General features: G+C 36.3%; 1 protein-coding gene across 1 annotated transcript in view; it reads left to right on the forward strand.

Annotated features, from left to right (window-relative positions):
- The window catches only part of NRDC (nardilysin convertase), a 112,011-nt gene that overhangs the window by 33,165 nt on the left and 63,122 nt on the right, over positions 1 to 15,724 (forward strand). The window contains exons 2-4 of the mRNA XM_052636556.1: positions 3,705 to 4,023; positions 8,055 to 8,136; positions 8,958 to 9,111. Of these exons, the coding sequence (XP_052492516.1) occupies positions 3,705 to 4,023; positions 8,055 to 8,136; positions 8,958 to 9,111 (555 nt within the window). The remainder of the gene's footprint in view (positions 1 to 3,704; positions 4,024 to 8,054; positions 8,137 to 8,957; positions 9,112 to 15,724) is intronic.

The following is a 15,724-nucleotide window of genomic DNA, read 5'->3' on the forward strand; positions in this document are numbered from 1 at the left end:
ATGCCATGATCTTCGTTTTCTGAATATTGAGCTTTAAGCCAACTTTTTCACTCTCCTCTTTTGCTTTCATCAAGAGGCCTTTTAGTTCCTCTTCACTTTCTGCCATAAGGGTGGTGTCATCTGCATATCTGAGGTTATTGATATTTCTCCGGGCAGTCTTGATTCCAGCTTGTGTTTCTTCCAGTCCAGCGTTTCTCATGATGTACTCTGCATATAAGTTAAATAAGCAGGGTGACAGTATACAGCCTTGACGTACTCCTTTTCCTATTTGGAACCAGTCTGTTGTTCCATGTCCAGTTCTAACTGTTGCTTCCTGACCTGATACAGATTTCTCAAGAGGCAGGTCAGGTGGTCTGGTATTCCCATCTCTTTCAGAATTTTCCGCAGTTTATTGTGATCCACACAGTCAAAGGCTTTGGCATATTCAATACAGCAGAAATAGATGTTTTTCTGGAGCTCTCTTGCTTTTTCCATGATCCAGCGGATGTTTGCAATTTGATGTCTGGTTCCTCTGCCTTTTCTAAAACCAGCTTGAACGTCAGGGAGTTCATGGTTCACGTATTGCTGAAGCCTGGCTTGGAGAATTTTGAGCATTACTTTACTAGCATGTAAGATGAGTGCAATTGTGCAGTAGTTTGAACATTCTTTTGCATTGCCTTTCTTTGGGATTGGAATGAAAACTGACCTTTTCCAGTCCTGTGGCCACTGCTGGGTTTTCCAAATGTGCTGGCATATTGAGTGCAGCACTTTCACAGCATCATCTTTCAGGATTTGAAATAGCTCAACTGGAATTCCATCACCTCCACTAGCTTTGTTCGTAGTGATGCTTTCTTCTAAGGCCCACTTGACTTCACATTCCAGGATGTCTGGCCCTAGATGAGTGATCACACCATTATGATTATCTGTATCGTGAAGATCTTTTTTGTACATTTCTTCTGTGTATTTTTGCCATCTCTTCTTAATATCTTCTGCTTCTGTTAGGTCCATACCATTTCTGTCCTATGGACTGATTGGATCTTACAGTCCAAGGGACTCTTAAGAGTCTTCTCCAACACCACAGTTTGAAAGCATCAATTTTTTGGCACTCAGACTTGTGGTCCACCTCTTGTATCCGTTTATGGCTGCTGGAAAAATCATCGTTTTGACTATGCAGACCTTTTTCAGCAAAGTAATGTCTCTGCCTTTTAATACACTAAGTTTGTCTTTGCTTTTCTTCCAAGGAGTAAGTGTCTTAATTTCGTAGTTGCAGTCACCATCCACAGTGATTTTGGAGTACAAGAAAATAAAATCTGTCATGTTTCCGCTTTTCCCACATCTGTTTTCTGTGAAGTGATGGGACCTGATGCCATGACCTTCGTTTTTTGAATGTTGAGCTTTAAGCCAGCTCTTTCACTCTTCTCTTTCACCCTCATCAAGAGGCTCCGTAGTTCCTCTTTGCTTTCTGCCGTGAAAGTGGTGTCATCTGAATATCTGAGGTTATTTCTCCCAGCAATCTTAATTCCAGCTTGTGAGTCATCCAACCGAGCATTTTGCATGGTATACTCTGCATATAAGTTAAGTAAACAAAGTGATAATATACAGCCTTGTACTCCTTTCCCAGTTTTCAACTAGTCTGTTTTCCTGTGTAAGGTTCTAACTATTGCTTTTTGTCTTGCATCCAGATTTCTCAAGAGACAGGCAAAGTGATCTGGTATTCCATTTTCCAGTTTGTTGTGATCCACACAGTCAAAGGCTTGATCCACACAGTCAAAGGCTTTAGTGTAGACAGTGAAGCAGATGTTTTCCTGGAATTTCCTTCCTTGCTTTTTCTATGATCCAGTGGATGTAGGCAGTTTGATCATTGGTTCCTCTGCCCCTTCTAAATCCAGCTTGTACATCTGGAAGTTCTTGGTTCACATACTGTTGAATCCTAGCTTGAAGGATTTTGAGCATTACCTTGCTAGCATGTGAGATGCATGCAATTGTGTGATAGTTTGAACATTCCTTGGCATTGCTTTTCTTTGGGATTGGAATGAAAACTGACCCTTTCTAGTCCTGTGGCCACTGCTGAGTTTTCCACATTTGCTGGCATATTGAGTTCAGCTCTTTAACAGCATCATCTTTCAGAATTTGAAATAGAACTGGAATTCCACCAGCTCTACTAGCTTTGTTTGTAGTGATGCTTCCTAAGTCCCACTGGACTTTGCACTCCAGGTTGTCTGGCTCTAGGTGAGTGATCACACCATTGTGGTTATCTGGGTCATGAAGATCTTTTTTGTACAGTTCTTCTGTGTATTCTTGCCACCTCCTCTTAATCTCTTCTGCTTTTGTTAGGTCCATACCTTTCTGTTTTTATTTTGCCCATCTTTGCATGAATATTCTCTTGGTATTTCTGATCTTGAAGAGATAGATCTCTAATCTTTCCCATTCTGTTGTTTTCCTCTGTTTCTTTGTATTGATCACTGAGGAAGGCTTTATCTCTTCTTGTTATTCCTTGAAACTCTGCATTCAGATTTTTTTTTCCTTCTTTGTCTTTAGCTTCTCTTCTTTTCTCAGCTATTTGTAAGGCCTCCTCAGACAACCATTTTGCCTTTTTTCATTTCTGTTTCTTGGGGATGGTGTTCATCACTGCCTCCTGTACAGTGTCAAGAACCTCCATCCATAGTTCTTCAGGCCCTCTATCAGATCTAATCCCTTGAATCTATTTGTCACTTTCACTGTATAATCATAACGGATTTGATTTAGGTCATACCTAAATGGTCTAGTGGTTTTCCCTACTTTCTTCAATTTAAGTCTGAATCTGGGAGTAAGGAGTTCGTGATCTGAGCCGCAGTCAGCCCTCAGTCTTGTTTTTGCTGATTATATAGAGCCTCTCCATCTTTGGCTGCAGAGTACAATCAGTCTGATTTCGGTATTGACCATATGGTGATGTCCATGTGTAGAGTCTTCTCTTGTGTTGTTGGAAGAAGGTGTTCTCTTGGCAAAACGCTGTTAGCCTTTGCCCTGCTTCATTTTGTGCTCCAAGGTCAAATTTACCTGTTATTCCAGGTATCTCTTGCCTTCCTACTTTTGCATTCCTGTCCCCTATAATGAAAAGGACATTGTTTTGGGGTGTTAATTCTAGAAGATCTTGTACGTCTTCATAGAACCATTCAACTTCAGCTTCTTCAGCATTACTGCTTGGGGCATAGATTTGGATTTCTGTGATATTGAATGGTTTGCCTTGGAAACGAACAGAGATCATTCTGTCATTTTTGAGATTGCACCCAAATACTGCATTTTGGACTCTTTGTTGACATGAGGGCTACTCCATTTCTCCTAAGAGATTCTTGCCCACAGTAGTAGATATAATGGTCATCTGAGTTAAATTCACCCATTCCAGTCCATTTTAGTTCGCTGATTCCTAAAATGTTGATGTTCATCCTTGCCATGTCCTGTTTGACCACTTCCAATTTACCTTGATTCACGGACCTAACATTCCAGGTTCCTATGCAGTATTGCTCTTTACAGCATCGAACTTGACTTCCATCACCAGTCACATCCACAACTGGGCATTGTTTTTACTTTGGCTCTGTCTCGTCTTTCTTTCTGGAGTTATTTCTCCAGTGTTCTCCAGTAGCATATTGGGCACCTACCAACCTGGGGAGTTCATCTTTCAGTGTCATACTATAATCAATCGCTGACTTGAATGTTTTGTGATTTTTTTTTCAATTTTTATTTTTTAGGTACATCAAATTACGAAATGGCTTGCAGGCACTTTTGATTTCAGACCTAAGTAATATGGAAGGTAAAATGGGTGATGCAACAGATGATGAAGAGGATGAAGAGGAGGAAGAAGAAGAAGATGATGATGATGACGACGACGACGATGATGATGATGAAGATTCTGGAGCAGAAATAGAAGATGATGAAGAAGGTTTTGATGATGAAGATGAGTTTGATGATGATGATGATGAACATGATGATGATCTTGACACTGAGGATAATGAGTTGGAAGAATTAGAAGAGAGGGCAGAAGCTAGAAAGAAAACCACTGAAAAACAGGTGTGAGTCATGTCTGTTACATCTTTTTCTAATTTGAGAATTCTTTGTGATAAGTTTCAAACTTATGTTTTGTCTCTTACTGGCAAATAGGAAGTATATATCTGTTGATCTTCAGTAAAGGAATATTTATTCTATGTAAAGATTACATTTAAAAAAATATTTTCCTCTAGGAACTTCCTTGGTGGTTCAGTGGTTAGCAGTGGTTAAGACTCTGTTTCAACTGCTGGGAGCCTGGGTTTGATCCCTGGTCAGGGAATTAAGATCCTTCATGCCAGATGGTGTGGCCAAAAAATTTAAGGAAAAAAAGCTTCTTTTTGCTCTATTATAAAAGTGACAAATGCTCATTATAGAAGCTAATGGAAAATAAAAACAAAAATATAAAAGTTACCCATAACCATAACTCTCAGAGATAATCACTGGGAGTATTTGACGACATGTTTTAAAAACAAATGCCTGGAGCTGTGAATCTGCAAAGTTCTTAGCCTGGGATAGAGGAATAACAGAATGTATTATCCTTGGAGAGACTGGAAAAAGCGTAAGAGAACAAGTGTAGTGTAGAATTCTTACATAGGCCTGTGTTTCTGAGAATCCTCATGGGTAATTTCTATGTAAGTAACTGAATGTGGTTTGTATTTTTATGGGGAAGCATCAGTGGTCCAAATAATTAATAAGTAAACTGGAAGAATTAAAATAGAAATGGGGAGTTGAGCTTATTTAGTGAAACATATTAATAACAGTAGGTGAATAGATAAGTACTGGTTGATAGAAATAATGTTTCTCTCTGGATATTTTTTGAAGAATGCTTCCATTTTGAAGTAGAAAATACCTATATTGGAGTATAATATTCTGGAGCCATTATAGTGGAATTGGCTAGCAAATTGTTAAAACTAGTATCTTACATATTGGTAATATTTTCAACATGGTACTGTTCTCAAAAAAATGAATTAAAGTTCAGATTATTAACACTAAAATCTAAAAGATCACATGTATAACACTATAAAATCAGCCCTCAAAATGTGACAGTTTGAAATGTTAGTAGTAGGTATGTCTTAGATAAATTGATAGGTACTCTTCCTGGAAAAAAAATTTTTTTAAAGAAGATTGTGCCAGTTGTTTCACTTAGGTGTTGGAGGGGTTGAGTCATGTTTAAAGAAGCTATTCCCTCTTGCTATTCAGATTATAATTGATGCCTGTTTTGGTAGAGCAAGATAGGCCAAGTGATTTTAGCTTGGAAGGCTTTGGGGGTAAAACCCAAAACACCAGGAAGGCTGTTGTCTTTATAGTCTCTATAGTCTATACTAAAGTCTTTATAAATAAGTCAGGAGTTAATCAACTCACTTTTAATTTAAAATAGATCTTATAATTCCAAATAGAGAAATAATAGAAGGGAAGAAATAAGTCAAGTGGGAAGAACAGTGATAGTTAGGAAACCTGAATTCTGAGATTGTCATTATCTTTACAAATGATCTTAGACTTTTTCATTTTCTCATTTTTCCCCTTCATTTCTAAAACAAGAGAATTAGGTTACATAAATTTTGAAGTCCATTTTAGCTCCAGACTTACTGTGTTATAACTTCATAACTGAATATTTCTGGTTTATAAACTTCTTCCTGTATCTCTATTAATAGCTCTTCCTGTATTTGGACTTCTTCATACCCTCTATCAACTGATAAGCAAAACTCTAGGATTAAGTTAAAAATTTTTTTGACAGCCAATTTTATTGTCAAGATATAATAAAATATTTTAGATTTATATAGCAATTATGAACCTGTTTGACAAAAGAAGATGTGCATCCAGTATTTTGGGTACCCCTTTTTATTTTGCTTGAGCTTCCCTAGTGGCTCAGAGGGTAAAGTGTCCTCTTGCAATGCGGGAGACCTGGGTTCGATCCCTGGATCGGGAAGATCCCCTGGAGAAGGAAATGGCAACCCACTCCAGTACTCTTGCCTGGAAAATCCCATGGACAGAGAAGCCTGGTAGGCTGCAGTCCATGGGGTCACAAAGAGTCGGACACGACTGAGCGACTTCACTTCACTTCACTTTTATTTTGCTTATTACATACATCAAACTCTAAATGTTACCTTGTCTAGAAGCAGCAGGGTCAGATTCTAGTATCATTTAAAAAATGGCTTAGATGCTGCCTGTCTTTTCTGAGATCTTGGTATGATATATTCCCTCATAAGATACTGATGGCTGATTTTCTGGATTTTAGAAAGGAATGGAGGAGGTTAGTGCAGTTTGAAGATGAGATCAAATTGTTTTATGCTGTGGGTACACTAGTGAAAGGAAAGATCCCATGATTGTAGTCATGGAAAATTATTTATATTCACTGAATGAATAAATGCCTACAAAAGGTAAATAAAGTAGGTAGTCTAGATAAGAGGTGGCTTAAGAGTAGTATAGGATTTTGCAGTGGTTTTATGATTTTTTTATTTGAAAAATGTGAACTGTGTTTAAGATGAATATGTGAATTTGTAAGGATAGTAGAAGAAAATTTTTTGAGGTTTTTGGAAAACATTTACCTAATTAGGAAGTTGGCTACTCTTTTAATCATCATTTTTAACCCCCTCCACTTTCTTCCTCCCAGAGGAAAGTTGTTCTTGATCTTAAAGTTTTGATAAATTAACAAGATTGGAATTTAAGTATGATATATGCTGAATTATGATTTGTTCAAGGCTTTCTTAAATCTCAAGTATGAATGTCTCAAGTATGAATTTTTTGGATAGATAATTCTCAAGTATGAATTTCTTTTCTAGCAATTGCAGAGCCTGTTTTTGCTGTGGTCAAAGCTGACTGATAAACTGTGGTTTAAGTCAACTTATACAAAAATATCTTCAACCCTGCTGTTCAAGACAAGAAAGCTTAATGGGGTAGTTGGAGCTGAAAGCAGGTTAGGCATCTATTAAACACATCACAGAACCCATTAGACTGTGCTTTGAATGAGTGGATATTCCCTCATGTTTTAACTAAGTTTATGTGTCTACATCTTAAATAAGGGATTTATGAGTATCAAGTGAGGCTGTTTGGTTCTTCCAAAAATGTACACCCCCGCCCCCCCGCCAACACATGGTTAGACTTTATACCACGTGTACACTATTTTTTTTTTTAAAGCCTTCTAAGAGGATAACCATTTATCAGAATAGTCTGTGTCATCAAATGTGTTAGCCCTTTAAAACTGACGTTTGTAAAATTCGGGAAAGTTAAATTTCAGCTTTCTATCCTTTAGGATTCAAATTGACTATTTTTCTCTCCTTTTTTGTGTCTTTTAACTTACTTTGATATAATGGTTGCCCTGATGATTTTAAATGCAGAATTTGGCATACCTCCTGACCATCTATTTTGTTGCAAATTGATTTTCCCAAAGTACTTGGAAAATGTCAACCAATAAGTAATGTATTTTTTATACCTTAAAGAAGAAGTGAAGAACTAAAAAGCCTCTTTAAAGTTTAGTTCTGTAGTTCTTTAATGGCTTAAAATTTTTTAATAACCATTAATTTATTATCTTTGTTAGATGTGTTCCTGAGTTGTTATTTTATGCCCTGTTTTAATAAAAACAATATTTTCTGAGTGACATATTGAGAAGTTTCCATCTAGTAACTTAAATTAACGAACACAGTCTTTAATTGTTTAGCAATCTTTAGAGAAAATCTCCTCAGGTAATATTACTTCTGCAGATTTCTGAAATCTGGTTAATCAGGAAACAAACTTGGTTCAGAACTTTGAAATGCTGACACAAAATGATACTTAGGTGGGCTGGCCAGTCCCCCTTGGCTTTTTTCCTGTCTGTTTCTCCTTTTTCCCTTAGGTCTGCACCTGTTCAGCATTTTGCAGGATGGCAAGAGGAGGAGCAGCAGGGTGAAACTGACACAGTTCTGGTGAGTTTCACTTTGCTGCTCCTCCAGATTCTCAGGGAAAGAATTCTGTTACTTTCTATTGGATAAGGTCCATCTCCAAGTGAATCCTTAAAACGAGATGACATCATTATTCCTGTAGGATTGACTCACTATTTTTATGTGTTCTACTTACTCCAGTCTGCAGCGGCTCTTTGTGTTGGAGTTGGGAGTTTTGCTGATCCAGATGACCTGCCCGGGCTGGCACACTTTTTGGAGCACAGTAAGATCTTTGTAAAATATCATTCCCGGGTGTGTTTTTTCCTCCAAATTTGTAAGAATTGATTTCACAGATAATAACTGGTTTGATAGGATTGTGATAATGTTTAATAAGAGAAAAACTAAGGAAAAAATCTTAGTGAATATCATAGGGGAAAGACTTAATTTTAATCTTGAGTGTACTTGTTTTGAGGATTAGAGTGAAACTGCTTAGGAAGCTATTTTAAAATGTAAGTCTTATTATTCAGGTACAGTAAGGCCAACCAGTGAGGAGGAAATTGCTAATCTTTTGGAGTTTAGACTGTCATCTTGGGAGGGGCATTTCCTTCCGGGACTGGCAAGGCCTTAAGATGTCAAAGAATTAGAAATACAAAAAATAAAAAGGCACGAATAATATCAAAGCAAAACAGTAAATCTTCAGTGTAATTATTAATGTACCCAAGTAAAACCTTTGTGAATGCTATCCAGTTATGAACTCTTGAATTACTACTTCTTGGTATGCTAGTTTTCTAAGCTACTCAAGGGTGAATTTCTTACCTTATGAGTTTCTATAGTAGAAATTAATTTGCATATATGTCAGTTTACATTTTAACCTTTTCAAATAAATTATATATTTCATTAAAAATATTTAGTTTTTTAATTTAAAAGTAATATATGAGCATAATAGAAACTTAAAAAAACAGAAGTTCTATGAAGAAAATAAGTATTATCCAGATGTAATCACTGTTGGCATATTTTCTACCAGTTTTTTTGAAGTTTCATACTTGTTAATAAAAGCATTGTCTGTATCTTTGTGTTCTGTGACTCTGTATTCTTTTCACTTAGTGGTATTCATGGGTAGCTTGAAATATCCAGATGAAAATGGATTTGATGCCTTCCTGAAGAAACATGGGGGCAGTGATAATGCTTCAACTGATTGTGAACGTACAGTCTTTCAGTTTGATGTCCAGAGGAAGTACTTCAAAGAAGCCCTGGACAGGTAACTAACCCAAAATATATTTTTATTTTGATTATCTGGTGCCATCTTACAACTGGCAATGTTGGGCATTTTTCTGTGGTATTTCTTTTCCAGCAGTACTCTAATTCTGTAGGATTATCAACAATATTTATTTGGAGAAAAGAGCAAATTGTAAATACACTTTGGCTCTTATTCTGTAATACTTAGTCTTTGTATTAAAGATTAAACTGAAACCATTTAAACATCTTTTTTAATTTTGTAAATAAAAAGTATGGAAAACAGAGAAGGGAAAAGAGGTAAAATTGCTCTCAATATCATAATCTAGAGATAACCATGATTGATATTTTGGAATGTAGCCATCTATATTTGTAACATATATGGGATCAGCTTATTCATATCTTTTCATATTTTAAAAACAAGGTGTATCACATTTGTATACAGTCTTATAATTTACAAAACATGATTAAGTAATTGTGTATCTGTTTAACCATTCACATATTATTGGACAGTTGAATTATTTTTAGTTTTCTGGTACTGTGATGCTGTAGTGAATATTTTAGTCTTTGTGTACATCCTTAATCATTTCCTTTTGCTAAGTTCTAAGGAGTGAAATTTCTGAGTGTATTTGCATGAATCTTTTTAAAACTTATTTAAAAAGAGCTTTTGATACTCAAAATTATCTTCTCAAAAGTTTGTCAGGGCATTAATGGAGCTTTGATATAGCAAGGTTGTAAGGCAAAGCATACAATAGTAAAAAGAAGTCACTTCATACCAAAATCTAGATAAATATAAGATTGAAATACTAAGAAAGAAAGAAATAATCGAGTTTGACCAGTATAATGTAAGGTCTGATGGCGGTTTTTGGTCCGTTTTTTGTTGGTTATCTCTAGTATCAAGAATTTGGCAGATACCTATTTGAGATGTCTTGAATGAATTAATACAGATTTTTTTTAATATAAAAAAATGCCATAAAATCAAAACACAAATGACAAAAAAAATTCTCAAAACATGACAGTGGTTAAGTTTTCTTAAATTGTCTCATCCCTTAAGAATTAATTTGACCCTGAGAAAACTTTTGGGTAAGTTCCTGTAAGTTGAAAGCATATGCCATTATTTTCAAGGAAATAAATATTTGTCTGTTCTTGAACCCCCAAGTTAACAGCTTTTCCACTAAAACAATGCCAAAATTCCATTAAAATTGACATAATTACTTTGATGACAGTGTTTATAATAGGATACAACATAGTGGTTTTTCTTCTTTAATCTGAAATTTGACTGTCTACTTTGTATTCAGTGAAATAGTTTATAGCTCTTTTTAATCGCATACTTAAGGATATGCTCACAGTACATATATTTGATACCAGTGTTTATCTATATAAACATTTAATTTCAAAATAACAAAAGAATAGAGACAAAAGAAGTTAATCAAACAGTGCAAATGAGGCCCAAATTTATCTTTTTTATAAACAGAAAATCAGGAATACTCTTTAGGGTGACTGCGTGTTTGCTTTGATTTCAAAGTTTTCAACTCCCAAGTTTTACATCATGTTAAGAAAACTTAAGCAGTAGACAAATTGAATACTCATGAATAAACACATCTCACTGGAAAAAAAGAATAGGCAAAGGATGTGTTGAAAAAATTACAACCACCTCAGAGATGATGAAATTTGATATAAAGTCTAGCTAAAGAACTTATTTCATTTCTTCTTAAGAAATTCTATACATTTTTAATCTAAGAAGTACTTCAGGAAATCCAAAGATATTTGCACATTTATTACAGGTTATTTCTACTTAAAAAACTCAGAATTAATAAGAAGAATGCTACTGCCTAATAGGAGAAATTATTAAGAATATCAGGCCAAGAATTTATGCCATAAATGGTAGACGTGGTAGAGCATTAAGCATTGCATATTCTATAATAAATATGATAATTATTATACTTCTGCAGTTAATATGACTTCTCTGGTGGCTCAGACGGTAAAGCATCTGCCTGTAATGTGGGAGACCTGGGTTCAATCCCTGGGTTAGGAAGATCTCCTGGAGAAGGAAATGGCAACCCACTCCAGTATTCTTGCCTGGAAAATCCCATGGATGGAGGAGCCTGGTAGGCTACGTCCATGGGGTCACAAAAGAGTCGGACATGACTGAGTGACTTCACTTTCACTTTTTCACAGTTAATATGAAATAAAAAGTCTTTGGATAATTTGTGAAAGACTCTTACATAGCATGGATTAAGTTTGTTTATTTTTTAATAGGTCAGTAAAATCCAGTTTCCTCACAGGTCATATTGTTCCGTATCTTGAATCATTTAAGTAAAAAGTTGAGGAAATAGCTGAATTTTTACTTTATTAAGTAAATGAGAATGGAAGCTGCTTTTACCTTGGCGGCCTTTGCTAATTTCAATAAATTTGAACTTTAGTTTATCAGTATTTCAGGGCAAGAAGAAGATTGATCAAAGCCCAGGATGTTCACAAAGTGGGATATTTAATAGGAGACTCTTCATGATAAACTGCGACTTCAGAAGGCATCACCCTTAGGTTGAGGAAATGGATTAGCCATCCTGAGGAGTTACAGACTACTTTGAAAAATGCCTGTGTTGTCTAGTGAACCTTAAGCCTTGAATATAGTTTAATATAGTCCAGAACTGGTAGTGTTCTCTGATGCCCAGGAGAAGCAAAAACAAACCCTCTCAAAAAGAAAATGCCTTTGTTTTATCTACTCTCAAGTAGAGTGACCAGCATTCAGTCAAACATGAGCAGAAATGCAACAAAATAAGACAATGTGAATGAGAACAGGAAACAGAAAAAGACTTAATGCCTTAGAAATCTTAGAGATTGGCATGGTTAAGTACAGTTATCGTTGTTACAGAAATAAGGGACAAGTTTGAATACAGTTGTAAGTCATAGGAAGCTATAAAATGTGACCTATGAGATTTGAAATATAAAAATTAAGAAAGAGCATTGTGAACTGAGACATGATAATTGAAATTTAAACCAATGGATAGATTTAAGAAAGGAATACATATAGACAATGTTAGAATTTGTGAATTGAAAGATAGACCAAGAGAAATCCCAAATACAGTATGAAGAGAGAAAAAAATGAAAGATACAGAAAAAAGGAAAAGTAGCCTAAAGAATAGAGTGAAAATGTCTGATATATATATACCTAGAGAACTAGATGGCAAGCCACTCCAGTACTCCTGTCTAGAAAATCCCATGGACAGAGGAGCCTGGTGGGCTACAGTCCATGGGGTTGCTACGAGTCGGACACGACTGGGTGACTTCGCTTTCACTTTTCACTTTCATGCATTGGAGGAGGAAATGGCAACCCACTCCAGTGTTCTTGCCTGGAGAATCCCGGGGATGGGGGAGCCTGGTGGCTGCCGTCTGTGGGGTCGCATAGAGTCGGACACGACTGAAGCGACTTAGCAGCAGCAGCAGCAGCAGCAGAGAACTAGAAGGAGAAGAGAGAAAAGTAATACAGACCAAATATTTGAAGGGTTGATCACCAGAAAATTTCTAGAATGTCAAATCAGAAGGTAAAGAAGTCTTAACAAATTCCAAAAGTATATATTAAAAGAAATCAACATGTAGAAAGTTATAATGACTACAGAAAACCAAATATAGAAAATCTTTGCCAGATAAAAGGGCAGAAGTTCTTTAAAGTCATGTTAGTTTGATGGATGACTTTTCAGCAGCAGTAGTGGAAGCTCAATGACAGTAGAATACTTGTAATAGCCTGAAAGAAAATAACCACCAACTACAAATTCTACACCAAGCAAAAAATATCTTGTAAGAATGATTGTAAAATAGACCTTGAGACACACAGTTGAGTGTGCATGCCACCAGCTCACCAAAGGAAATTCTAAAGAATATGTTTCAGGCAGAAGGAGAATACAGATCAGAGCTACAAAAATGATACTCGAGCAGTGAAAGTCATTTTATATGAATAATATAAATGAGCATTGATTACTTAAAACAGTAATTATGAAACTTAAAAGTATACAGAGTTAACAATGTATCAGGAGTAATGCTAAATGGAGAAAAAGGTATTTTTATAAGATTAATATTAGACTTTGATAAGTTAAAAGGATACATGTAATATTTTTAAGGGTAACTGCTGAAAGAACACAATTTGGGCATAAAAATTCCAAACCAGTACAAGGAAAACACTTGGAATAAGTCTCTCAAATAAATTCAAAGAAGAAAACTGTAGTAGGAGGGATAGAACAAGTGGGACAAGCAGGACAAAGGAGGATGGAGGTAGATGTAGATCCATATGTAACAATAATTCTTATTAAATATGAGTGGATTAACTTCCGATTAAAAGATAAACAGACTGGATTTTAAAAGCCTAATCAAATAGTTTTTAAGACTTAGATATCTAAGGCTTGGGAGGGGTTCCCTGGCAGCTCAGATGGTAAAAAGAATCTTCCTGCAATACAGAAGACCTGAGTTTGCCTGGGTTGGGAAGACCCCCTGGAGAATGGAATGGCAACCCACTCCAGCAGTCTTGGAAAATTCTGTGGACAGAGAAGTCTGGCAAGCCACAGTCCACGGGGTTGCAAAGAGTCGGACATGACTGAGCACCTAGTACACGTAGTAAGTCTTGGGAAAAAAAATGTTGCTCAAGAGACTCGTGTCATATTGATAAAACTTAACTAGGAAGACATAATTGTTTCCAGTTTGAACTCATCTAATAGCATAGCCTCAAAGTAAATCAGATGTAAAGACCAACGAATAAGTAGCCAACTGCAGTGGGAGATTTAACACCCCTTTCTCAGTATTTGATAGAATAACTATAAAATCAGTAAGGACATTGAAGATTAGGACGAAAAGATTACCACTTGAATCCTTAATCAACACCTCCTAGGTACAAAATTTTTTCATTTGATCATATTTTAAGCCACAAATTCAAATTTCAAAGCATCGAAATCATATTAATGATTATGTTTTCTAATCATACTGTATATACAGTTAAATTTTAGCTAGAAATCAGTAACAGACTAGAATATTGCCTTATATTTGAAAATTAAATACATTTCTAAGGAATACCTGGGTAAAGAGGAAAGCATATCAGAAATTAGAAAATATTTTGTATTGAATTATAAAAATAATAAAGAATAAAAATTGCGGGATGCAGCTATAATTGTACTTAGAGGGAAATATATACTTTTAAGTGTGTTTTCTGTCAACTTCCCTCATGATTCAGTTGGTTAAGAATCTGCCTGCAGTGCAGGAGACTGCCTGCTGTATAGTAGACCTAGGTTTGATCCCTGGGTTGGAAAGATCCCCTGGAGGAGGAAATGGCAACCCACTCCAGTATTCTTGCCTGGGAAATCCCATGCATAGAGGAGCCCAGCAGGGTACAGTCCATGGGATCCAAAGAATCAGACATGACTTAGCAACTAAACCGCCACCAAATGTATATTTTAGAAAAGAAGAGTTTAAAATTAATGAGCTGATCAATCTGAGGAAGTCTGAGTAAGACCAGCAAAGTATGCCCAAAGAAGAGAGAAAAGGTGAAGATAAATGAAATAAAAAGCAGATTGACTTCAGCAGGAATAGTGAAATAAGGACCTCTGAAAGCCCCTCCTCTGTAAAAGCAATGAGAACCTTGCCAAAAATTGTCAAAATCAACTTTTTCAGAACTCTGGAAATAAGCAAACGCTTGCAACAATCCAAGGAGTTTATTCAAGCAAGTGACTAAATCTTAGTAAGAACAGTTTGCTTTGTGACATTTTAATTTGCCCTGTTTCCATTCCCCTCTACCCAACTCTACAGTAGTCTTGAAAACAAAGAGGTCCCACAGTCTTAGTGAAAACAGCAATCTAGCAGCCACTGAAAGGGGCTGGATGGATTTAGAGATCTCTAAAAACATCCTTCTGGAGAATCTTCATTATTTGACCTGTCTAGCAGTTCCCTGGGAACCACCATTCATGAACTTTTATGATTTGGCCTGACTGGGAGCTCACATATTTGCAAAAATCTTTTTCTCTGGAGACATGTGTTTCCAGAGACATGCATTTAGATGGCAATAATTTAACTTTGTGACCATCTGAGGCAGTGGATAAAAGTTGGAGCAAACAAAGCTTAAAAGGAAAAACTGCAAAATAAGATATCTTAAGGGGTTTTGAAAAGCTCCAGGACATTCCTGGGAATTTTGAAGGTCACATATGTGCATAAAGCTCTGTCATGTCCAGGGCTGTATGTATGCTCAAGAAAGACTTAAGGCCTTACACTCTTGTCATGGCTGATCTTGAGTCTCTGTGCAAGCAGGATGTGATGGCTAATGTAGAGTTGTAAACTGCCTGACTGTATGTTGAAAGCATCCCCCAATATGCATAGAGAACCCCTTGGCAAGGCATTTAAGGAAATCTCTCTGCAGCCAGAGATTATCGCTAAGCCAACCAAGCCGTCAAAGAATACAGATTTCACAGGATTAGTTTAAGGTAAGTGTGAGTTGCTCAGTCATGTCTGACTCTTTGCAACCCTGTGGTCAGGCTCCTCTGTCCATGGAATTCTCCAGACAAGAATACTGAAGTGTGTAGCCATTCCCTTCACCAGGGCATCTTCTTAAACCAGGGATTGAACCCAGGTCTCACTCATTGTGGACAGTTTCTTCACTGTCTGAG

Source organism: Budorcas taxicolor, chromosome 3, assembly GCF_023091745.1.
Source record: "Budorcas taxicolor isolate Tak-1 chromosome 3, Takin1.1, whole genome shotgun sequence".
NCBI lineage: Eukaryota > Metazoa > Chordata > Mammalia > Artiodactyla > Bovidae > Budorcas > Budorcas taxicolor.